General features: G+C 39.9%; 5 protein-coding genes across 7 annotated transcripts; all 5 read left to right on the top strand.

Moving 5' to 3' along the window:
- Positions 1-6,570: 6,570 nt before the first annotated feature.
- Positions 6,571-12,801, top strand: LOC145704122 (A disintegrin and metalloproteinase with thrombospondin motifs 2-like). Of its 3 annotated transcripts, XM_081781558.1 has the most exons (15): positions 6,571-6,690; positions 6,931-7,461; positions 7,634-7,657; positions 8,061-8,593; positions 8,639-8,985; positions 9,084-9,356; positions 10,083-10,174; positions 10,220-10,464; positions 10,505-10,777; positions 10,820-10,933; positions 10,977-11,235; positions 11,281-11,458; positions 11,518-11,547; positions 11,717-11,849; positions 11,891-12,801. In XM_081781558.1, exons 1-15 carry the CDS (start codon positions 6,582-6,584, stop codon positions 11,924-11,926), a joined length of 3,177 nt encoding a protein of 1,058 aa, XP_081637684.1. In that variant the 5' UTR covers positions 6,571-6,581; the 3' UTR covers positions 11,927-12,801. The 3 variants fall into 3 exon arrangements, with proteins under 3 accessions (XP_081637684.1, XP_081637686.1, XP_081637685.1); XM_081781560.1 differs by lacking the exon at positions 11,518-11,547; XM_081781559.1 differs by lacking the exon at positions 7,634-7,657.
- A 3,905-nt stretch (positions 12,802-16,706) lies between these two features.
- On the top strand, positions 16,707-17,896 carry LOC145701130 (uncharacterized). The gene is made up of 3 exons (XM_081778358.1): positions 16,707-17,093; positions 17,326-17,768; positions 17,877-17,896. The coding sequence occupies exons 1-3, from the start codon at positions 16,909-16,911 to the stop codon at positions 17,894-17,896; spliced, it is 648 nt and encodes a 215-aa protein (XP_081634484.1). The 5' UTR covers positions 16,707-16,908.
- On the top strand, positions 17,881-19,424 carry LOC145703238 (beta-hexosaminidase A-like). The gene is made up of 3 exons (XM_081780574.1): positions 17,881-18,399; positions 18,579-19,055; positions 19,107-19,424. The coding sequence occupies exons 1-2, from the start codon at positions 17,896-17,898 to the stop codon at positions 18,822-18,824; spliced, it is 750 nt and encodes a 249-aa protein (XP_081636700.1). The 5' UTR covers positions 17,881-17,895; the 3' UTR covers positions 18,825-19,055; positions 19,107-19,424.
- Positions 19,425-20,325: 901 nt separating this feature from the next.
- Positions 20,326-21,127, top strand: LOC145703237 (uncharacterized). Its single transcript, XM_081780573.1, has 3 exons — positions 20,326-20,572; positions 20,624-20,838; positions 20,886-21,127. Exons 1-3 carry the CDS (start codon positions 20,398-20,400, stop codon positions 21,063-21,065), a joined length of 570 nt encoding a protein of 189 aa, XP_081636699.1. The 5' UTR covers positions 20,326-20,397; the 3' UTR covers positions 21,066-21,127.
- A 233-nt stretch (positions 21,128-21,360) lies between these two features.
- LOC145701131 (uncharacterized) lies at positions 21,361-21,927 on the top strand. The gene has a single exon (XM_081778359.1). The coding sequence runs from the start codon at positions 21,361-21,363 to the stop codon at positions 21,925-21,927; it is 567 nt and encodes a 188-aa protein (XP_081634485.1).
- The last annotated feature ends 3,113 nt before the right edge of the window (positions 21,928-25,040 follow it).

A 25,040-nucleotide genomic window follows, 5' to 3' on the forward strand; every position in this document is an offset into this window, starting at 1 on the left:
TTTGAATCCGAATTATTGGTCCTCAAGCGCTTATGGGTTAAAATTTCCGATAAGGAACTCAACAATTTTCCTTTTTTGAAGGAGTACGAAGATTTTAAAAGTGTAAACTTAAGGGAACCCCCTGGCTTTAATTGAATTTATTATCCGTCTGAATTAGTCTGATGGGAATAAATACGCTGAGAAGCCCTTAAGATCCGTGCACTCCAGAAGCACATCTGCGTTTTCACCAAACAAAAACTCGAGCGCCGGCAGCAATCTTTTTTCTCACCAAATCAAAATTTAGGGCGAATTCATAAAACCTTCATCAAATTGTCAATTGAATTGATCCATCATTATTTCTGAAATAGACAAAATCTCGACTCTGTCTCGAGTAATTCAAAACAACCCTTCTACTCAAATAGCCTCTCTTCTTCCCATAAAGATCAAAAAGAAGCAAAAGCCATTTCCCCGTGCTGGATTAAAAAACTTCCTAAAGCTGTAAACTGACCGACTCGAGTTGGTGATAGTCTAAGGAACAGCATAATCAGCAGTGGCATTAAGCACTGCCACCAGAAATAGAAAGCTGTCAATACTTGAAAGTTTTTTTTTTTATTTTGAAAAAGGTTGTTTTGCTGTAAGGAATTTCGAAGCTAATAGGGTTGAAATCTGATATTTTTTCATAAATTTTTTCGCCTTGAAATTCTTGCGAGCTTCTTTTGGAAGGGACTGGAAGAAAACTTGATTGTCTGATGAAAAATCTGCAACAACAACTTCAAAGCGTAATCTTATCTGCATCCAAAAGTCGGCCTTGACCAGGAGCACGTCCAGCATGCATGGATCTGTTGATCTGTTGATTGTTCTGTCTTGGGCGAGGAGCGCCCTCGCCCTCGTCAATCTTGGCCGCGTTTGAGCGCCGTCTCTACCACCTTAACACAAACTTAGGTCGCGCCCGCGCCCACCTCTGTTCAGGCGCGCCGCTCCCGTTCACCCTGCTAACATCGTCAATACTCTCTTTGGATCTCCTTAAAAATAACAAAAAGAAAATTCAAAATTTCTTGTGCCATTTTTTTGAAAAAGAGATCCTCGACGAAAATTTCAAGAAAACTCGAAAAAACGTTGTTTAAAAAGAGATTTTTAAAAAAGAAGAAATCGAGGGGATACCCTTAAGAAGATAAAAAAGAGATAAAAGAAGAAGAATTCGGAGAAGAAAAAAGGGTTGAGCGCGATAGAAGAAAAAGCGCTGAGCTAACCTGGCCAGAAGGGAAATTAGGCTTTGTTGACCGAGTTTGTGTCAGTAAGTTCCAAGTGTGAGTGGAACTTATCAGAGATCATCCCAGAAGACAGAAAATGATGATACAGATATTCGTCCTACTGCTATTTCAATCTGTAAGTACTCAAATGATTGAAGAATTTCGTATTCGAAAATTCTTTTTCTGATTAAAAAATAAGGGAAAAGTTAATCATTCCGAGTAAGAAATACCAATTGAGATTAAGGGTGTATCAAGCAGTTTAATTTTCTTCAGGATATCCGTCCATTAAGTCAAAAAATCTGATTGAAAGAAAAATTTTATGATTTTTTGTCAGAATTTAAAATTATTTCATTCAAAAAATGGGTTGAAAAAGAAGCCGAATTCAGAATTTTTAGGGGGTGGAAATTTTCAAGCTGGGCCGATTTTACTTCCCATTATTTGAACTTCTTTAGTATTTTTATGTGCGTAATGAGTTAGTTGACACAGCAGGATTTGCACGCCCGGCAGAAATGAGAAAGTGAGAGTCTGGTCTTGACTTTTCACAAAAAAAAATCACGTAAATCAGCGAGTTTTTTCAATTTACACAAAAAGACGCGTTGAGGTTCATCTTCAGTTTTTTAGCGTTTATACTTCTTAGTGTTTATTACCGAGCTTTTATTGAGGCCGGCTGAGGTCCAGATTTTCAAGGGCAAGACAAAAGGGGGCAACTTGTGGCGGTTGATTTAAGGTGCTCCAGCGTGATAATTATTACATAGGAAGGTGAACATAGAATATATTTATGAGAAAGTTTCTTTTTTTACGAAACGTGAATAAAATTTCAAAAATTATTTCGTAAATAATATTCGGCCGGCTTAAGGATGTACCTGCTTATTCGAAAATTATGACGTTGATCACCTTAACGTCCACTGCGAGTCGTTTCAGGTGTTGCATCATCTGTCAGACATTCGCGCGACATTTGATGACATCTCTTGGACAGCTTCTACTATTCTTCCCAATATCTAACTATCGCCTTTAAATTTAAGCATGAATGCCGTCTGACAGTAGAATCGACTTTTCTTTTTGGAAAAATTTATTACAGCGGAAATTGCGGGCATAAAATTTCAATGATCTTGACCTACATTTTCTTATCCAGATTTCCACGTGACAGCCAAGCCAAACTGTAAATATGTACTGTACTCTCTGTAGCAACAAGAAGGGGACGGTCAGTGTCGAATGGGAACAAAATCTGAAAAGGCTCATTTCCGGGGGTTTATTTTTCGATCAAGTTTATGATATTTGAATTTCCTGCTATTAAATTATCGATTTTCACATGTTCCGATTGGCCCTGACCCACCCTTTAGATGATGAGAATTCTAGCTGATTTATGAGCCGAGTTCTTGAAAGAAAAATTAACCCATCAAGTAAAGCTCAGGCAAAAAATGCCCAAAATGCACAAAAGTGTTTTATCCGCGTTCGAGAGTTAAAATTGCAAAAGTCAAGGACCTCATTTCAACTCGAGCCCTAATTGTACCTTCTGACGAAAATTTTTACGCAAGCGATAAAAGCTTCTTATCAATTTTTTGAGGTTTTCGCCTAAAATTTTTATAATTTCGACACTTTGAACAAGTAGAAGCAGGCTTAAATTTTCAAGCTGTTTATTGGGAAATAAACTGTATGTAACACTTATTGCAGTACAGTTCTAGAGATCGTAGATAAGCATAAGATAGGATTGCACATCTGAAAGCACTTGATGAAAATGCGCCCGGAGCCGGAAATTGGGGCCCTTGACTTGAGTCCTATATTTTACATAAAAAACGGTAGAAAATTAAATAGGTGGTTTGGGCGTCACGTGACAAATCGAGCCCTGATTTCGGGCAAAATTTCTTGATTCTGAAAATCTGAAATTCTGCTGAGCGCAGCGAAAATGAAATAAAGAGCGCTATAAAAGGAGAAAAGTACAAAAGCCAAAAAAGGCGACTCGAGAAGGTAGATAAACTCAGAAAGCTGCTGAAAAGGACATCAAGTTTATTCAAACATGACAATGGGCCCACCAAGCAGCAGCTTGTGTAAACTCTTTAGAGCGCGCTTCAAATGAAGAAAAAAATGAAATTATGACGAAAAGTCTATATTCTCTTTTTCGAATCTTCAAATCGAGAAGCCGCGCGCGGCTTCGAGCAAAAGAAGATTTCAGCCGCACGAAGCGCGGCTTTCTTATTCCCTTTCTATAAGCCGCAGGTGGCTCCTTGATTTTTATCTCTTAAAACTAGATATAAAATAGCCGCAAGCGGCTTTTTTCTAAAGAAAATCATATTGGTAAAACAGCAGATGCTGCTCTTTTATCAGCGGAAATATGGACCACAAGGTCGTCCGGAATTTCGAACACGATCTTGTGCTTTGTTTCGAATTGCTGTTTAGGAAATACCTCGCTGAAAGAATGCGTTCTTATTTTGCTCCTTCGAGTAACCCGATTTTGCTTCCAAAATCCCATTTTTCTCCAGTAGATGTATTCTATTTTGATTTTGATTCTTTTGTTATCAATTATTTTCGAATCTTATGATACCATAAACGCATAAAATGCCAAAAGTGAGAATTGAAAAGACAGAAGCTGAAGTTTTTATTGTTTTCAGCGGATGCGAATAACTTTCACACCAAAAATATGAACAAGTCACTAATCTGAATATATTCTCAATTTCGTAAAGTAAATAATATATTTCATCATAATAAGAGAGTCCCAGGCGGATGAGTTGCTGTCGCTCAAGATCACACGTATCAGCGCGGAAATCGTCAGTTCAATCACTCATTTTGATAAGACTCTAGTCTCGCTGTCTGGCATACTAATACAACTTCTGTTTTTATGAACCCGACTTGATCCCAAATTCACTTTACGCCGATTTTTCTCAATACCGAAATTGAAAAACTCAAAAGCCGCAAGTCGAATTTACCATATTTGATAGAATCAAGAGTCGACAACCTGTGTTGAAAACCTGAGTCAGGATTTGAAAGATCCTTAATTAAAAGCCGCGCCGCGGCTTTCACCTAAACGAAGCCGCATAGCGGCTTCACGAAAATAACCATTAAAATCCATTTTGAGTACTTTCAATTCCTGACTCAGGCTTTCAACACAGGTTGCTGACCCAAAGAAAGATTCACTGTAGTAACTGAAGCTGCTAATGACTGCGCAGTTAACCGACGAGAAAGTTCACCAATAACCGCAGGCAAAAACTAAACACAGAAGAGGAGGCCAAGTTCGCTTTTACCCTAATTACCAGCGACTTTAGCGTTTCTTTTTCTTTTGAGATCGTTTTCCGAAAAGAAAATGACGCTTGAATAAGTTTTGCCGAACAACACTTGACATTGAATGGGAAGTGTCCTCAATCTTGCGAGCTCCTCTCACCACATTCTTACCCTTTATCCCCGTAGCTTAGCGCAAACCCTCTTCGACTTCAAGCCCGTGCGCAGAATATACACTCTTCAATATATCAATATTCTGCTGATTCGGGCGAAATTCAGGGCTTGAATATATCATTTTTAATGAAAAACAACCTTGTTTTTTTGCCCTTATTCCAAAACAAGGACATCAGCGTTCTGATTCTGGACATAATCAGTGTCTAATCATTCCCGTCTTTGATCTCCTGTCTTTTCCCTACTCACAAATAACACCTCAGGTGTAAGTGTCACACTGGCTCAATCTTCGTTTTCACGAGGCATAATTATGACTTGCGATTATTGATTTAATCGTTAACTACCTCGCTAAAGCCAAAGCTGCTCCATCCAAAAATGCGCTAGAATTAATATTCAACTTTGAACTTTTCCTTTTGCTCTTTCAAATTTTTATATAAAAACTTTGTTGAACTTTTGCCCTTTGTCAGGTGGGCTTATCCTTGGCGTCTTCATTAATTATAAAACGGGGAAAGAGATAAACTCGGATTCGCAATTCAAGCTTGGAGTTTAGCTTTTTGTCCAAGAGGTTCCGTGACGTAGTCGAGTGTTTAGATGTACGTTCAGGGATTTTGGGCGAGGAGAAAAGCTGGCTTGTTTGCCATGCGAAATTATCATAACTTTGAATTCTGGGGAAAAATTAAGAATGCCCCATTTCAAATAAACTAGGCTCGGCAACCTGTGGAGAAAACCTGAGTCAGGGTCCTAGAAGAGCTTAGATAATAGCCGCGTAGCTCTTCCAGGACCCTAAGTCAGGTTTTCTGCACAAGTTTTCTCAAACTCGAGGAGCATCAATTTCGCCCATTCTGAGCAGTACCAAGCAATAAGTTCAAGCTCAGAGGTACTTAACGAGCACACAATCTCTCTCAGAGCTCCGCCTCATAAATCTTGATAGTTTCGTTCTTTTATGTCGATTCGTGGCATTTTCCAGCCAGCGGAAAAAAGGACTCCTTTTGCTGATTATAAATACTTGTCCATTTTGGTGACGCACGTGCTCTTTGAACTTTTCTCAAGAAGCAGTGAAAGTTGAAAACTTGAAGGCATGATTATAGGAAGAATTGACAGATATACAAATAAGCTTTCCTTAAAAAAGATGGACAGAACACTTTGACGCCCTTATTTATAAATTTAACCGATAGGAAAAAGCGAAGTAAATGTATTTTTTAGGTGATATCAATATCAGAGCGGCATTTACGCGAAAAAATCGACGGTGAATACAGAATAATCCACGATTACTACGCTGAAGTCGACTCGAAACGCAAAAGAAGGTCGTCATTGCTGGTTAATCAGGAACGAGGATGGAAAAAAATTATCGGAGCTACCGTATCTCCGGTCTTGTTTATTCGAATGTGGAGAATCTATGATAGGCTCAGACAAAGATTCAAGTTTAATTTTTGTTTGTGGAAAATGAGTTTGAAGAAAGTTAGATGAGTGTTCACTTTTTCTCGCCGGAATCGCGGCTTGATCGACAAGTGGTTAATGGGACTAGAGGGGTACCACCCGTCAGAGCTTCTCCGGTAGATACTCACGTAGCAGCAACTAGGGCTTCCTTCACTAGAAATCTTTTTTTCATTCCGAAACAGACGATTTCAGACGATGACGAATTCGAGCACTACTTCACCTTTAAAACGGCCGATTCAAACGACCTTCGCTTCGCAGTGACTTTGGACTCTGGTAGCGACTCCGGATGCAAGTTCTATTCCGGCCGAGTGGTCGGACAGGACGACAGCGAGGCGACTTTGAGTGATTGTTTTGGGTTCGGACTTGTCCACAACGCAGAAGCGTTGATAAAAACAAATCTAAATAGAAACGATGAGTTCAAGCCCAGGCACGTCAGAATCGCAGTCGTTTTGCTGACTCATTAGTTTATTTCTTCTAATTTTGTTTTTTCTTCAACTTATTTCGAACCCATTTCTCAGCGGTCTGTGGTCAGGCATGATCCACATGGACGACGAGCTCTGGATCCTGGACCATTTGGAAGACTCCAGCCAGAGACGAGCTCACGTCATCTATCGACTGGACGACGATGTGAACTCGGTCTTGTGTAAGTCGTGGAAATGCCTTCGGATTAATTCTCGGCAAATCATAATTTTCAGGCAGCGCGCGACTATAAATTTTACTTTATGTGCGGAGATAAACCGTGACATTAGCTTCCCCCGCATTTTGGGGCGGTGAGTAATTTTTTGGTACTTATCACATGTCTCTTGAACCGATTCTTTTCTCGCAAAGAATGAAGGAAAAACGAAATAGCCGCTTTTTTATTTTTCCATAAAAATATTTTCAGCAACGAAAAACTCAAATTCCCTCGTTAGAGATACCTTCGATTTCCTCCCTCCATCATCTCGTCGCTCGCGTTCTCGTCGAGCTGCTGCTGCATTTCGCTCGAGCTTGCCGACCCGCAGCAACATGAAGAAGCCAGCCTTGAACGTCACTATCGAGGTCACCGTTGGCGATGACCTGGTGCAGCACTATCAGGAGATTGTGAACAAGAAGCAGACGAACGATGCTGCCGGGCGGGAATACTCGCTCGAAAAATACATCGACGCTTTGATGAAATACACCAACGATATCTACAAGCACAGCTCGTTGACTTCTCGATTCCACTTTCACCGAGTCGGCAAAGTGCAAAAACTGGAAAAGCGAGAGACCGATAGCATCATGTCTTACAATGGCGCGCAGGAAACGCTGATGGAGTTCTGCAGCCACTCGGGGAGAAATGGTTTTACGCCTTTCTGGGAACCCGGAAAGAAAAACGGAGATGGAGAAACGAAGCACGCTAGCATCCTTCTAACCAGGAGGCCTTTTGGTCCAGCGGGTATGTATCCCCTTTAGAATTCACAGTAGATTTAACAGTAGAAAAGAACGACTAACTTTCTTAAAAAGATCAGCCGAGCGATAGGTCCCAATATCGCCTGGTAGATCCTTAATTCTGGAGATCAAATAAAAAGATTACTCACACCAACTAAAATAACTGTAACTTACCGTAGGTTCCACACAACATGAAATCAAAGGTAGCACATTTGAAACATATTTTACGCATTTGCCGGGTTGAACAAAAATTAACTCAAAAAAGCGTATTTTTCGTTGTAAAACTCGTTTCATTCAAATAAATTTTGCATGTTTGAAAATTTCGAATAATTTTCAAAAAGAAAAATTTTCGACCATAACTTTTTTCATCACGTGATTTAACTAAACCTGTGAGATGCAGAGAAAACCTAAGCTTTTGAGGATGATCTGGACAAAAAGATAAAAGACAATTCATACCGTATTCAGGCACCGATTGTAAAGGTACCTGAGCCCCTTTATTTTCGATGGGAAATTTTCTCGCTAGAAAAACTCATCGAAATTATGGTGATTTGTATCTGTCCGGTGTTCCTCGCAAAATCAACCCTTTTCTTCATTATTTGATCTTAGGAATGGCGACAATCGACAAGATCTGCTCCCCCAATCCGTACTCAAAGACCGAGTGTCCAGGCGCCATCGTCATCGAAGAAGGAGTCGCGACCGCTTTCGTCATCGCTCACGAGCTCGGGCATCTTCTTGGCATTCGAACTCACGATGGTGATCCAGGCAACGCTTGCGCCGATGCCATTGCGGAGAATTCCATGATGGCTGCGCAGGTCAATTCGAAATTTGGAAGCTTCACTTGGTCGATTTGCTCAAATCGAGAATTGGGAGAAAGCTACGTAAAGAAAGGCAGCCAATGCTTGGAAAAAGCCAATGAAATTCAACATCGTCCCGGATTCCGATCCAATCGCATGCAGAATCAAGTCAGAAGCACGGTACCAATCGTTGACTTGACTATCTTCACTGCTGATCAACAATGTCAACAGACATTTGGAGCGGAGTGGACGAGATGTCCAGAGGGACAGTACCCAAGTGAGAGCAAATTTTGCCAGAACTTGTGGTGCAAGACTCCTCAGAATCCAGCTCTTTGCCGAACCAAGGTAAAAATAAGTTTTCTTCTATTCATTTTTTATATTTTTTCCAAGGATGCTCCAGCCGAATCAACCCCCTGTCCACTTGGAAACGGCCAAGAAGGAAAATGCTTCTCTGGCACTTGCATCGGCCACGATATTGGTTCTTACCAGCGACCGGGTTACTTCTCCAACTGGTCAACATGGTCCACTTGCAACGTCGAGTGCGGAACTGGTACGCGGCTGCGAACGAGAAGCTGTAGCACTGGAAATTCTTTCGAATGCGAAGGGGATGATACCGACTTCATGGTTTGCAACACTCATGAGTGCGTGGAGCCAGTCGACAAAAGAATTGATGCCTGTTATAAGAAGACAGGCAATTCTAACATGATTCCCTTTGTTCCGAACCATAATGATAATCCGTAAGTTTTTTGAACTCAAAAAAGTTCACCAGAGCTTTTAACCGTGACCCGGAAACCGCAGCCAATTATGATCAAAAGAAACTAATTTCAAATTTAAGCTGCCACTTGAGCTGCAAAATCTACGGCTCTGAGCCGGAGATTATTTGGCCCAAAAGACCTGTACGAGAAGAGGACCAGTGGGTCCCTGATGGAACATTTTGCGATTACCGAGTCCCACATGGCGGCATCTGTGTCCAAGGAAAGTGTCAACAAGTGGATTGCGAGGGACGCAGAGGCGGAAGAAAACAAGTTGACGAATGCGGAGTTTGTGGTGGCGATGGATCTCAGTGCCAAGAGCAGCGAGGGGCAGAAACTGTCAAGGGAAAGAGCAAGTAAGTTACCTTTGAACGAACTCTAGAATTATTCACACATCATAATTAACCCAGACGAGGAAGATGAGTCAGCACGTGAACACCTTTTTCCACGGGCTTCTTTTTTGTCTTGCGGTCTGATTTTTGATAATCAAAGTAAGCCGGGATGATAAGAAAAATCAAGAACAAGGCGATACCCGTGGGACATGAGTGATAAGAATGTACTCTGAGTCGAAAAACTAGGTCAAGTGGTCTTTTGCTTATGCACTTGGGGCATCAGATTGGGCTAACTGGTGACTCAGCCTGTGAAATTTATAGTTCTCCTCGTTGATGTCAATTTTCCACAAGAATAAACCTCCCGTAGCGGCCTCTTATTACCCCCGGACGCGTCAAAATTAGCTTTTTCATTCCCTCCTTGTTAACTTTTTTTTCTTGTTCTTAATAACCTTGGTCCATCTTTTTACTGAGGAAGGGGGACAAATTGTGTCGTGACAAGGAAATAGCTAAAGCAGCGGATAAACTTTCTCAGTTTACAACTGCTTTCGTAAGAAGACCTTTGCTGACGGATAATTATTAGTGCTTAAAAATTGTAACGCGTATGAGTTACGAGCGGCTTTGATCTCTGCGCAGGGGTCTCGTCTCACGTGCACCTGTCGATAGAATTTGTCAATCAAGCCCATCCGACTTTTAATGGGCAATAATTCTGCCGCCACATAAAAGAAGAAAAAATTATCAAAATATTTTTAGAAAATCAACGAAACGAGCTGCGCTGACAATTCCAGCTAATGCATATGGAATTGTTTTGAGCATCAAAGCAAGAACGCGATACTACAAGATCTGTAAGTGCCTTCTTTCGATTCCAACACTTCAACCGTAATTTTAAGTTTTCACCGACAAGCAGTCAAACAAAGAATACCAAATGTGGCCTCTTGAAGAACAGTCCCGCCGAAAACGCCGCGTAGAATTTGGCCATGAAGCAGCTATCGGCGGCGCTCAGTTTTCTGTGAATCAAGTTCAATCAGGCCACTATGGAAAATCATCGCGAAATCGAAGAAAGCGATCTCCAAGAGTCATTCCAAGCATCAGAACTGAGGGACAGTCCCATACTGTTAGCGAAATTCAAGTCGAGGTGAGATCTCTTTTATCCTCCTTCACTCATTTTTCCCAAGGTCGAAGTGACTCGAGGAAAAAAAGCAAAGAAGGGTGTCCGAATCCAGTATCAATACAATGTCCATCGCAGCGCGATAGAAAATGCCCAAAACGACTTCGTGTGGGAGCATGATGGCTGGAAGAGTTGCCCTCCCAATGATGCCCGAGGATGCGCGATGAAAAATCGAGTGAAAAAGCCAATCTTTGTCTGCAAATCGAGAAGGACAGGAAACAGACATAATGACGATGATTGCAATATGCTGAAAAAACCGAAATATCCCCGACCACAGCCGGTAAGAAACGACTTTCGGTCATTGATCTTCAAAAAGTTCTAGTGCGCTCCTTGCCCGTTCTACGAGTGGTCCCCTGGCAAATGGGGTAGCTGCCCAATCAATCAGTGCGGTGACGAGCGATACCGGTACCGTAAAGTCTACTGCAGAAACGGCGACGTAAGCGAATTTGCCTATTACCACTCCTGATCACTTTTTCTAGAAAAACATCGTCGACGATTATTACTGCGCGCACCTACCGAACAAGCCTGCCGAATCGAACCCCTGCAAGCCAGTTCCGTGCACCCCAAAATGGCACAGTGGAGAGTATTCGCCTTGTAGCGTCACTTGCGGTGATGGATACAAGGAACGAGTAGTCGAGTGCCGAAGAGGGAAGGAAGTTGTTGGGGATGAACAATGCTACCGCGAAAACTCGTTTGTCCCGGAGAGAAGAGCAGCTTGTTACGTTTCTTGTCAACAAAGTAAGAAATCTCGATCGACATTTTTCCTCATTGAAATTCTTTCAGCCGAGTCATTTTGCATCGACAAATCCGCTATGTGCGAAAAAATCGCCAGCAACGATAATTTCTGCTCTCCAAAGTCCAAAATCGCCAAGTTTTGTTGTGCTTCTTGCCGAAGACTTGGGCGAAACACCCGTCTCAAAGCTCGTTTGACGCCTCGATACACCTATGAAGACTATCATTTGTAAGTACTCTTCTTAATACCTAAATGAGTGGTTTGGTGATCTAATAATTGTGTACTAGGACGGATTTCAACAAGATTGAACCTTTGCCGTAAGTTTCGTTCGGATAACTTGCGGTTATCTTTGAATCACTAATTTAAGAATCCCTTTTGGCACTCTTCATCGTGCAGGGGACTCTTAAAAGTTTAACTGATTAACAAAAAAGACGGCCTCGATTCGAGGTCGAAAATAATCTTCCTTGATTTCAATGAATCTTTCAGTTCACCGGGGCCAAATGACGAACCCGAGTACTACAATTCGGAATATGACAGCGAAGAAGACATCATCAACCCCAATGATGATTTATTCTCGAGGAAGAGACGCAGTGATGATTATTCTTCATCATTTTTAGAGGTCAGTAAAAACCTTTTTTTCTCAAAATAACATGTCTTCAGGAGTACAGAGAGCCGCCGAGCAGTGAGCTGTCATGATCAAATGATCTCCCTCACCAACGGATCTATCTCTCTCTACTGCCCTCAGCCGCTACCATCAGCACTGCCAAAAAATGTCACCATCATCCTCATTACCTTGCTGCCTCATTTCACAACCGGCGTATGTTTTACCCAAATTTTCAGCTTCATCTTATTTAAAATTTACACAACCAAAGAACGAAAACTACACAGCATAGCATAAAAAATATGTCAATTCATATTCACCAACTAAAAGATCCCGACCTACTATCCAAGCATGAAAATCCCAAAAAATATTCAACCTTTCCCGGCTGGTCCCGGCTCCAACTTAAACTACTATCAATACATCATAAATGTATCATGTAAAACCTATGTCTTCAAACTTGATAAAAAAAGAGCCAACTGGGTATTTTGATAATTCTCCTATCTTCCATTTTAGTTCCTCATCATATTTATTACTATCTACTTTTATTTTTTCATATCTCAACAAAACCATAAGTTCAAACTAATGTGAAAATTTCATCCCTCCGCCCCCGGTTTTAGCCAAATTCATGGATTAAAACTAGATTCCAATGAGTCATTACTATTGACTCATCTCTAATGACTCAATTAACTAATAAATGAGTCATCAAATACTGTATATACGAAAAAACTCACTGTAACGTACTGTACCTACCGCTGGTTCAAGAGATTGCTCAAGGACCTAGCTGCTTATCAAAAAAAAAACATTTATTATAATTTATAAATTATTATTATATTTATAAGCCTGGCTCATTCCGCCGTTATTTTGAACACACCATCTCACTTCTTCTTCAGTGCCTTTTTCGGGTGTGTGGGTCACCGGTAGACCCGTTTTCTCCGCGCCTCACACCTTCTACCTCACCTTTAACATAAAAATAAATAAATAAAAATAAAGCAAAATGTATTCAAATTCATTCAATACAGGTTTTAAAATGGTCTTTTGCACATCATAGTTTTGATACTTTCCGGCTCCCTCATCGTCTCATCAAGCCAGGGGTATCGAATAAATAAGGTGCAATCATCATCGTTGCATTCAACCCAGTCGAAAAGGTCTTTGCTGATTTCAGTACAGAGGAGTTGAATGCTGTCCGACTAGAATCAATTATTTTTATTGAATAGCTCAAAAATTTACCGATTTTCGCCATGGCTTTTAGTTCCTTATCTTACCGCGGCAAGAGTATCGAAGAACGTCTCCCTCAGAGAAAGAATCAAATGAATCAATTTCGTCTTCCCAGTCGGAAGTGTTTATAAAAAGGACCTGCAAGTAAGCATTCAATCCAGCAAACACATCGGATATATTCCGGCATTGTTTTTTCTTTTCTGGGACGCAGATAAAATTTCCTTTTGAAGACCTCGACTTGAGGGACCATTTCCTGTTAGACATCAGTAGCGGCATAAGATCTTCGTTGAAATTATCAAAGCAAATCGCTGTAGCATCACTTATCGACAAGCCAAGCCACGTGGATGTGAACGAGTTTTCCAATAATATATCAGCCACTTCTTCATTTTCCTGTATTGTCTTTGGCGAGGGAAGTGTACCGCCAAGGAGTTTGCAAACTGCTTCCGCAGCATCATAGGGAAGTGGGACCGAAGAAATAGCGACGCCGCTGTGCTCGATATTGATGATTTTTCGAAGCGTATTTTCGTCAAAATTTACTTTGAAATCAACATTCAGCTCATCGAACTCGGTTGTATTAAATTTGCCACGAATGCTTCCTTCAAAAATCGATTTTATACCAGCATCCTTGTCATTGTCTCCCCTACTAGTAACCGTAGGTTCACCATACTCATCACTTTCGTCGTCCATACTATTCCAGTCTTGATCCTTCTCGCTGTCTGGTATTCCATCACCATTATCATCATCGTCTTTAAAATTAGGGATTCCATCAAAGGCGTCGTCGTCGTCGGTATCGGGAATTCCATCACCATCATCATCATAGTCGAGTTTGTTAGGGATTCCATCACCATCATCATCCTCAGAAACGTCAGGAATACCATCATTGTCATCATCATTGTCAAGATTATCGGGAATACCATCGCCATCAGAGTCGAGTCCATAACCACGTGACACTAATAATTTCAAAAGTTTTAAGTGATCTTGTGAACTCACCTCGTCGAATCTCTTGATTGTCGTTTAGCGCAGCTATGCCAGCCAGCAGTGTTGCAAATAATGTCAACCAGATCATTTTCTAGTAGAGAAACTCGTTAACTCTAATGATTAGAGTCTAATCTCTTTTTTTTTCTTATGAATAAAGTAATCCCAAGTTAATTCAGAAAGTAAAACTATTTATTTGATTTTCAAATAAGTCGATTTCAGTTTTGAAAAAGAACAAGATTAGCAATTATAATCATCCTTCCTCAGCATCTTTCTTTTGACGCTGGACATAAAATAAACAAACGAGCATCGCAAATATTATTTGGATTTTATTTAAATTTCGGGATCTAATAAGGTTTGTTGCACATCATAGTTTGGATACTTTCCGGTTTCATCATCGTCTCATCGAGCCAGGGGTATCGAATAAATGAGGTGCAATAATCATTATTGCACTCGACCCAGTCAAATCTTTCTTTGTTGATTTCAGTGCAGAGGAGTTGAATGCTGTCCGACTTAAAATCAATGATTTTGAAATGGACAGACCTATCGAAGTTACTTGTTTTCGCCAAGGTTTGTATTTTCTGATCTTACTGCGGCAAGAATATCGAAAAACGTCTCCTTCAGAAAAAGAATCAAATGAATCGATTTCGTCCGATTGCCAGTTGGAATCATTTTTAAAAAGGACTTGCAGATAACCATTGAGTGAAAAAAACACATCAGATATATTCCGGCACTGCTTTTTCTTTTCTCGGACGCAGATAAAATGTTCTTTATAAGCTTTATTCGTGAGGGACCATCCCCCGTGAGACGTTAGAAGTGGCATTAGATTTTCTTTGAAATTCTGAAAGGCAAGCCCTGATGATTTCAGAAAAATTTTTGCGGGTCTGAAAATCGTAAAAATTCTGAAAGTGCAGTTTTCTTCAGCTTGTTGAGACGAGTCGAATGGTGGGTCAAACTCTTGATAACTCCAAGGATTGACCGGTTAACCGGCTTGTTACCGGAAAATACGTTTCCGCTCGCCGTTTTTGTTCTAGAAATGCTAAGATGATGAATGAACCCGGAAACTGATCCTTATGGTCAGTTCTACTATGGGCAAAAAGATATTGGTCAAATATATAGCGAAACTTTTTTTAACGATAAAAATTCTAAATTTTGTATGTATTTCGTTGTTGCTGCACCTTCCTAATTTTCGGTCCCATTTTCATAAGAAAATAGAATTTTGGTGATAAGCATCTTATGGTTAGAGATATGATTCTCATTTTTTCACCCACACAAGAACTAACTTCAAGGACCAGTTTCCCGCTTTTTTTGTCATTCTAGCATTCCTAGAACAAAAACGGCGACCGGAAATGTATTTTCCGGGAAATTGCCGGCTAACCGGTTAATCATTGGAGTCATCAAAAGTTTGACCCATCATTCGACTCGTCTCGACGAGCTCAAGAAAACTGCACTTTCAGATTTTTTATGATTTCCGGACCCGCAAAAATTTTTTTGAAATTATCCCTGTAGCATCAGCAATCGAGGTGCCAAGCCATGTGGAAGTAAACGAATTTTTTCGTAATATCTCAGCGACTACCTCATTTTCCTGACTTGTCTTTGGCAAGGGTAACACTCCCCCAAGGAGCTTGCAAACTGCTTTAGCAGCATCATATGGAAGCTTGACGGAAGAAAAAACGACTTTGTTTTGCTCGATATTGACCAATTTTCGAAGCGTATTTTGGGTAAAATTAACTTTGAAATCAACACGAAGGTCATCGTTTTCGTCAGAACTGACTTTTCCAAAAAGGTGTCCTTGAAACATCGTTTTCATTTCAGCATCATCGTCGTTGTCCTCGCTACTAACAATTGTGGGTTCACCATTTTCTATACCATCCGAACTTCCGTCAAAATTTTTTCGGCAGGTTGCACAGCAGTAAGTGGAAAATTTGGAATTTGGAGAGCAGGCTTTCTCGTTTCTTCCAATTCTTTCGCAATCGACGAATCTGTCGGTGCATGATGGATCGACTGAAATAGATTTTTTTATGTCTGCTTGAAACTAAAAAGAAACAACAAAGACGTTTGGCCTACCTTCGACTGCGACATTTTCGAAGTCGCCACTACTCTCTTGACCTGCTATTCCAGATAGTGTTGCCAATAATGACAACCAGATCATTTTGAAAAGAAAAAAAAGAACCAGTAAAGTCTCTTTTTTCTTTTGAATAAAGTTTTGGCACCTAAATTCAGTAAGAAAACTATTTGTTTGATTTTCAAACATGTCGAGTTCAGTATGAACTCAAGAAAAGCTCGACAGAATATGTCATTACTCCTCAGAATCTTTCTTCTTGACGGTTTTTAATTTCTATTTCGAATAATCAGATACTGGCCTTAATTATCATTTTTGAATAAATTTACCTTCTAAGAGGGCTTTTTTTTATAAATGGCTCATTTTAAATGGGTCATCTTTTCAAATTATAGCTCATTTACATTCGCGTAGATTTTTCCAAAAAATTAAAACTATTCCCTTTTTTCTACTCATCAAAGCCAGAAATTCAGGAAAAGACACCTTTCAAACATTATTTATGTTTTAAGAGAAGCGCTGGGATAAATATTTCAGTCGATTTTCGTCATTTTCAAATTTGGCGCCAGGGAGATACAATCCTGGTGTATCACTCCACCACCAATTCTTGAGCCCCTCTTGCCCCGCGGCCAGGATCGCCTGTGCTTTTCTTAATTCGAAAGTTAGAGTTAAACACTTAGAGGAGAAAAAAGATAAAGACGTATTATATTCCAATATTTGCAAATAACAAATTCCGTCCGGGCAAATAACTCCGCCCTTGTTTGCCCATTGTAATCTGCTCATTTTTTCGATGTTCTATCGTTTGTTATAAAAAAACAGTATCGTAAAATAATGTTTTTGACGGGGCAAAATCAGCAGGCATTTCTGTACGGGCTTTTCGTACTAGTGCTGACTGTACAAGTGATTTTGCTGACCAGACACACGGAAAATGTGGAAGAGAATAAGAAACACAAAGAAGTGAAGGTGGAACAGATCAGTAGCCGCGAGGGAAGTTGTAAAGGGCTTTTATGGGAAAGGTAACAAGATTTCGCAGAAACCATAAATCGGGACATTTTTTGTAGATTTTATTCTTTCTTGATAAAAAAAATCGAAAATGAACTTCAAATTAAATAGTTTTTTAGAGCCCAGAAACTGATCTTTGATTAAAAAAAAACAACCCTTGATAATATTTAACATGATAATTATATGTTATTAAAATAATCAAATGATAATAATTATTTTATTCTATATTCAAATTACCATATTTAGATACACTGGATCAATTTGGCCCATTCCAAAAATCCGAAGAGAAGAAAAAACCTTCACTTTTCTCGACAAAAATATCTTCATTGAGATCAAGAAAGAGTGCGAAATACTTACAGAACGACTTCTCTACTACGAAAATCTCTTGAAAGAATACACTGGGAAATGTTTCATCTCGAATTCGGGCGAAGAAAAGACATTTGCAAGCTTCGAAGGCTCTGACAAGGTCGCATCGAAAATTTCTGTCAGTTTCAAGAGCTGTTCTGAGTGGCCAAGTCAGGAAATGAAGGAAGAGTATAAGGTCACTGTCAAAAATGGAGAGGTGAAAATTGAAGCGGCTGAAAATTGGGGAATTCTTCATGCGCTAGAAACGGTGATACAGAGTATTATTGTTGAGGAGGAGAAACCGGCGATCAAGGATGGAATAATTGAGGATGCTCCTAGGAAAGGTTTAATTTTGATTAATATCGGCGACTTATTATTTTTAGAAAAAAATATTTTCATAGTTTTTTAATAGTTTTTTTTATTTAAAAATTCTTATAAAAAACTCTCAAAAGATTCATCCATCGGGGATTGATGTTGGACACAGCTCGTCATTACCTCCCACTGAATATCATCAAAGCTCATATAGCCGGGATGTCGATGAACAAACTCAACGTTTTTCAATGGCACATTGTCGACCGCGAATCTTTCCCATACATGGGCAAGAAATTCCCAGAACTGGCTGAAAAGGGGGCTTTTTCGATGAACCACATCTACACCATCAAAGACATCAAAGACGTAATTGAATACGCACGAGTTCGAGGAATCCGAGTTGTTCCCGAATTCGACTCGCCTGGCCATGCAGATGCTTGGGCAAAGGGTCGACCGGAAGATTTTCTAGCGGCGTGCAACGGATATGCGAATGAAATGACGAAAAGATCGATGGATCCAAGCAACGAAGAAACTTACAAGCATTTTGACGAGCTCTGGGGAGAGTTAAGAGAGGTGTTTCACGATGAGTACATTCATCTTGGAGGGGATGAGGTGGACTCAACCTGTTATAAGCAGAATGAGAAGATTGCAAAGTTCATGATGAAGGTACTAGATTGCTTCAGTGTACTTCCGGAATCTAGCAATTAGATGTAGTCTTTAACTTAAGCCAATTTTCTTAAAGCTAAAAATATTGGACAGGTATAAAATTATTTGTCATAATTATGGTTTTTCTTTCGCTAACTAATAACTCGAAGAATGAAAATTTCGTTATTTCAATTTTTTAGAAAGATATAATGCGGGAAGAAGATTTACAGCAATATTGGAATGGGCGATTATTTGAAATTTGCGAAAAGAACAAATTCAAATACATGGTCTGGGAGGAAGCTTGGTACAATGGATTTCCTGAAGACGAGGAGCTCGGATTGAACATAAAAGAAAACTCAATAATTGGGATTTGGAAGGACTTTGCTCAGTGGGACTGGAAGCAAACTCTCATGAATGATTTTGAAAATAGAATGAACTTTTCATAGGAAAGAAATTTTTCAAACTCATAAAAGGAAAACGACTTCAGGCGGTTATAAATCAATCTTGCTGGCTCCGTGGTATCTCGACTGGGGACAGAACTGGGACATCTCTAATAAGGGTTGGGAATATTTCTACAGCGTGGATATGGAGAAGTATCCAGTCAAGCCTGAGCTGAAGGAATTGTTCATTGGTGGCTCTGCGGCGTTATGGGCAGAATATGTTGATGCTACTCAAAGGTACTTACTTCCAAAAGACTCCGAGGACTAAAATAGCGAAATCATTTTTAGCTTGTCACAAACATACCCTCGTCTAAGCGCTACTGCCGAGAAGCTCTGGTCTTTCGATACCAAAAGCACCCCTGGAGAAAACGAGTTTACACGCCTTGCGGATTTTCGTTGCAAAATGATGTCACGTGGAATCCCTGTAGCTGCAAGAATTACATTCAAAAAGCGACCAGATAGAATGTACTGGAATCATTGCCAGAAGCCCTTCACGTACGACCTCCATTTACTGTAAATAATTTTTAAATATTGAAAGTTCATGATGCTGCTAAAAAATACTATTACTGTCTGGGAACCAATAATACGCCGTAATTATCAATAATAAAGATATGCTCAATTACTTCCGATTTATGATCATTACGTAATATCAAAACGTAAAGTCGTAAAATAGAAATAATAACTTCATCTGTTGGCATAGAAAATCAGCCACCCAAAGATGAAATGACGCAATTCTTGAGCTAAAATCACAATGGCGAACACGCCGGGTCACTTGATCAATCTCCATTTTTTTTTCTCGTGAGGACAAATATTTTTATCGGCGCAATATAAAAGCGAATGTTCTAGCGCGCTTTTTATACTAAAGACACAAAAGAACCAAAAATCTTCAAGGAAAAAAAGAGAGAGAATCGATCATTTATTCGAAATCAATAAATTCATGGCAGAAGCAGCTAAAGTCAATCGTGAGTACAAATAACTTCATGAATCTTGAGAATCTGACTGTACGTGGGGATGAGTACGTGATTTCCTCTCAGAGAAATTGTGCTATCTTTTGGTAATTTTTTTTTCTAGACTAATCTTTATTTACAGTCCGGTTTTCAAAGAGGGAAATCTAGTTGAGAGAAATTTACCGAGAAAATACTATGGAAAATGAATGTACAGTATTTCATGACAGATTTTTGTATTTTCAATCTATTTTTTTGTTTAGCAAAACCTGGAAAAATCGACTGGAATGAAATTCTCGACAAGGCAACAAAACGAGCGCTTGGATCTGGCGGCGCTGGCGCCTCCGCCATGGTGGTGCAGGTTTGCTCCCTGATGTGGATGCGCACAATCATGAACTATCAATACCGCTATGGAACTTCAACCGCTGAAGCTGCTAGACTTCTTTACAAACAAGGAGGAATCCGGAGATTTTACAGAGGAGTTGGGCCAGCTCTGCTTCAGGGACCGCTGAGTAGGTTCAGTGATACAGGCTCGGGTCTTTTTTGTCTTTGAAATCTTGCGATCAAAATTTTTGGAATTTTTTCATCATTTTTATTTACAAAAAAAAACCCGCGAAAAAGCCGCCAATGCGGGAATGCTGACAATAATGAACAACCATCCCGCCTTTATCGACCTTCCTATGACCGTCAAAACCGTCGGTGCTTCAGCAGCAGCTGCATCGATGCGAGTTGCCTTGATGCCAATCGATACGCTAAAAACAACAATGCAAGTTGAGGGCAAAGACGGGCTAAAACTGTTGCGTCAGAAAGGTAAACTTGGCCACGCGTGCCGATGAGGTCAAATAAGGGCGATTTTTCTAGTTGCGAAATCACCCACAGCTTTGTGGCATGGAAGCATGGGCGCGATGAGTGCTACGTTTGTTGGTCACTATCCGTGGTTTGCCACGTACAATACGCTTCAAGAAAAGATTCCAACGCCAGAAGGAACTGCTCAAAAGCTCCTTCGAAATGCCGGAATCGGTTTCGCTGCCTCGCTCGTTTCTGATACCAGTTCTAACTCTCTTCGAGTTCTCAAGGTTCCTTTCTTTTTCTTGCCATTTCTCCTTACTTTTTTTTTATAAAGACGTACCGACAAACAAATGCAGAAAAAATTGGCTATGCTCAGTGCGCCAAAAATATCATCGAAAAAGAAGGACTCGTTGGACTTTTTGGCCGTGGACTCAAAACTAGAATTCTCACCAATGGAATACAATCAATGATGTTCAGCGTATTGTGGAAATATTTTGAAGGCAAACGATCATAACTTTTTTTTACTGTAACTGCCCTGTAGAAAATATAATCTAAGAAATAAAGAGAAAACTGAGATTTCATACCTTTTACGTCTAGGTACGATCTTCTCGCTCGATTTATTTGGAGCATGAAATTTGAAGTGGAGCATGAACGGGAGCTCGATATAAGAACGAACCCAGGCTTTTTCTTATCTAAAAATGAGCTTACACATACGGGACGTTCTGACAGTCCTCGAAACATACTCGAAGTACACGAGAGATGACCTGAAAAGAAAAATGCAAAAGAAAACGCTCCACAAAAATAAACAAATGGGTGAATTGCTCGAAGAAGCTCTTCGTGTCAGCCCTCGACTTCTGATCAAGGGAGATATTCCTTGCCAAATGGAAATCGACCTGAAAGTGATGGTGAAGGCAATCCAACAAATTCTGATGAAAGGAGAGATGGACGAAATACAGCTGAAAGTTTCTGTGTCTGCTCAACTCAAGCGAATCGAGTTCGAGGAGAAATCTTTTGAAGCGAAATTGAACGAAACCGAAGCAGCCATCAAAGAAAATGATAAAGAGCTAGAATCTCTGAAACTCAAGCGGAGCAAATTGAACGCCAGGAAGACTCAGTATCAAGAAAAGCTCAAGATTTTAGCGACGACAAAAGAAGCGTTGAAGAAAAAGGGAACCCTCTCAAGCAAAAAAGATACAGCAGAAGAGAACTCCTGCAAAATTTGTTACGAGCGCTTTGACAAAAATCTTCACCATCTCTCCTGTATCACGAAATGCTTTCATACCTTTTGCCATTCCTGTCTAATTTCTCTCGAGCCCAAGAACTGCCCGAACTGCCGGGAGACTTTCAATGAAGACGAGATCCGAAAACTTTTTTGATCCTATTGAAGAGGAATAAACCCTTTGATTTCTCAGAAAACTTGTGCGTTATTTATTTACAGCGCTGTAATTGAAATAAAACAGATAAGTTTCATAAGAAAAAACTTTTTTTGTTAATTTTTTGGGGAGATATTGAGTCAACTTATTTTTTCGGATGCACACTTGAATTCAAAAAAAGCTAAATGCAAGTGCAGTTCCACTCGTTAGTGCTTGATTTGGTCATTTTTTCGTAACTCTATCTCCACATCTTACAGTCAATGAGTCAGGAGAGTAAGAATACAGGGCAATACAGTCGGAAAATGACCCGGGAATTTACACCGTCCATAAAAAGAGCAGATGAACCTCGATACTGAAAACTATCACTTTTTCTTATTCTTCGGTTTTCCCTCTTTTCAGAAACTGGAACTCGACCGTTAGATGGCGCCAGAGGACGGACGATAGCGACTCGATCTGTCGAACTTCCTGGGCGCGAAGACGTTTCGAGATGGAACGGGTTGGGGAGGCTGTGAGACGCATGGGCACGCATCCGAACTACCCATTGCAAAGTTTAATCTGAAAAGAAACGCTTTTGATATTATCTCTTCAAAAAACATCATTTTTTACCTGAAAAAATCAGATTTTTTTCCTGACTAAAGAAATCCATTCGGAAAAAATTCTTTTATCCGGCAATGAAGCATTGGAAAACCGCGCGCTGAAAAGCTTTCGTAAATATTTTTGACTTTTTTCATTATGCTAACATAAAGAAAATCGAAATCCATGTTGGTTATTTTATAATTGGTGTGTTTTGATAAGCAATTATGAACTCGTGTTAATTTTCTTCAAATATTTTCGAAACTAAGAGTAACTCTTATTGAAGGTGGCAATTGTTCTTTCGGTTATGCAAATGTCAGAAAAGTTTCAGTTCAAATTACCGTTTTAGATCTGAAAGGACAGCTAAAAGAGAGACAACATCAGTCATGTTACTCAAGATCTACTTCTTGATATTCGCGATAGAAGCTCAACGTGGGGACATAAGAGATGATTGCCCGTAAGTTAATTCGATATCATCATCTGTATAGGAGTCACTTTCAGTGATGCTGAACTAGGGGAAGTTTGCTTTGATTTTTGTGAGGAAAAATACATAAAATGTTTGAGCGATTGCACCAGCTCATATTGTGAGCTTGAGTGTGCTCCTGTCCTTACAGGTAAAAAAATTTTGAGAGAGCTTATTGACTGAAGTTAAGATTGTTACACTGCATGCCCTTGCTTTCGTGATTGTCCTGAGGGCTGTGAAAACTGTCCGAATAGCATTTGCCTATGCGTGGACCCCGAAAACAATCCGTACACAAAGCAATGTTCAAAAGCCGCTTTCACTAGGCTTGATTTATGTCTCGAAAGCTGTTACCTCGACAAAAACTGCATGGACGACTGCCTCGACAACTACAAAGAGGAAATAGATTATTGTCCTTGCATGAAAAACTGCCCTATGGGATGCTCTTGCGAAGGGGGATACACTTGCCCAGAGCATGTGACTGTTCTTTGTCAGAGTCGATCTGAAGACATTGAGATTTGGCGCTATACAAATATCAATTATGTCATTTCAACGGACGGAAAGTTCAAAGTTGTAGAAAAAATTTTCATATTGTCTTAAAAACTTAGGAAAACCGATTTTATGAGGTCCCACAAACGAGCACATACCCTTATCTTGAATGGTCTGGTCATGCGATTCTTCGAGGAGAGGTTTACTTTTTTGGCTCGAGATCTGAGCTCACAAAGAAGGTTTGAATTAATTAATTTTGTTAGTAAAGATCGTTTAGATTGCAAAACTCTCTGGTTGCCGAATAGAAACGACGAAAAAACAGCTATTGAATGCGTTCGACACAGCTTATGGCTCTCTTGTTTCTTTGACCGGTGGTGAAATGGTCATTTTATGCCAGGGAAGCACAAAAAACTGTGAAAGTTTTGATGGTGAAAAGAGTCAATCCATTGTTTCAACAAAAGTTCAACATGAATCTGCTTGCATGGCGCAGTATAAAAACGCTCCGATTATAGTCGGCTCACACTCTCCTCGTTCAAATCGCGTTGAAATTTATACTCCAAGGTATTTTCACAGTTCTTTTTCATGTAAAGGAAGACTTAAGCTCGCAAACATTTGCCTGGGAAGACGCAACTGCTCATCCGGAGAATATATTTTCTCAAACATGTCTCTCTGTAATTAACGGAGTTCTTACTATCGGTGGATATTTGAATGAAATCGATGATGGACCAACAAGAAATATTTACCTCTACCGGGATGATCAATGGAGTCTTGTTGGAGAACTACAATATGTTTTTTTTCATTGCATTTTTTTCTAACAAAACTTTCTTAGTTTAATCGGTTTGGCTCTTCGATTTACTTTGGAGATTATTTTCTTGTATTTGGTGGGAATTATGGAACAAAGTGAGCAATAAATCAATAGTTTTTTTTAAAAACAGTGAATTAAGCTACGTCGAAAAAGTCATCTGGGATGGTCAAAATGTTACTTCTTCGACAGTCATCAACATTCATGAAGGCGATTGCCGCCGTCCGATCATTTTCGAATCTGATCCTGATGTTTGTTCAGAGAACTGTCAAGATTTCTGCTATTACCAATATGAAGGTTGAATAAACTAAACGAAAAAGGGATTCGGCTTCATTTTATCCAAGACCTCATTTCGGCAATATTCGGACGAAGAACAACTTCATCCTCGCTTTCCATAGCTCTCCCAATACGGTGTCATCCAAATTTTCCAGAATCATCTCACGAGAACAAGATCGTTATAAATTTTTGTCTGGGGTGATGTCTCCTCGTCACCAAGGAGAATATCTTCCTTGATGGTACAGGGAACACCGTATGGTATCGTTAGTATCATTCGACCGTCACAGTTTGAAATAACTGCTCTTGCTCAGGGTCCAAAAAAAGTGAGATGAAGGTGAGGTGATTTTCAAAAAAAGTGCACTTTTAGGTCACCTTAAAAATCGCTTTTTCACAAAAGTTGAAAGTGAAGTGAAGGTGAGGTCATTGCCCAAAAAAGTTCACCTTTAGGTGCACCTTAAAAATGCTTTTTTCAAAAAAGTCTTAGGTGAGGTGATTTCTGCGAAAAAGTGCATCTTA

The sequence above is a fragment of the Oikopleura dioica genome, chromosome PAR (genome assembly GCF_907165135.1).
Source record: "Oikopleura dioica chromosome PAR, OKI2018_I68_1.0, whole genome shotgun sequence".
Taxonomy (NCBI): Eukaryota; Metazoa; Chordata; class Appendicularia; order Copelata; family Oikopleuridae; genus Oikopleura; species Oikopleura dioica.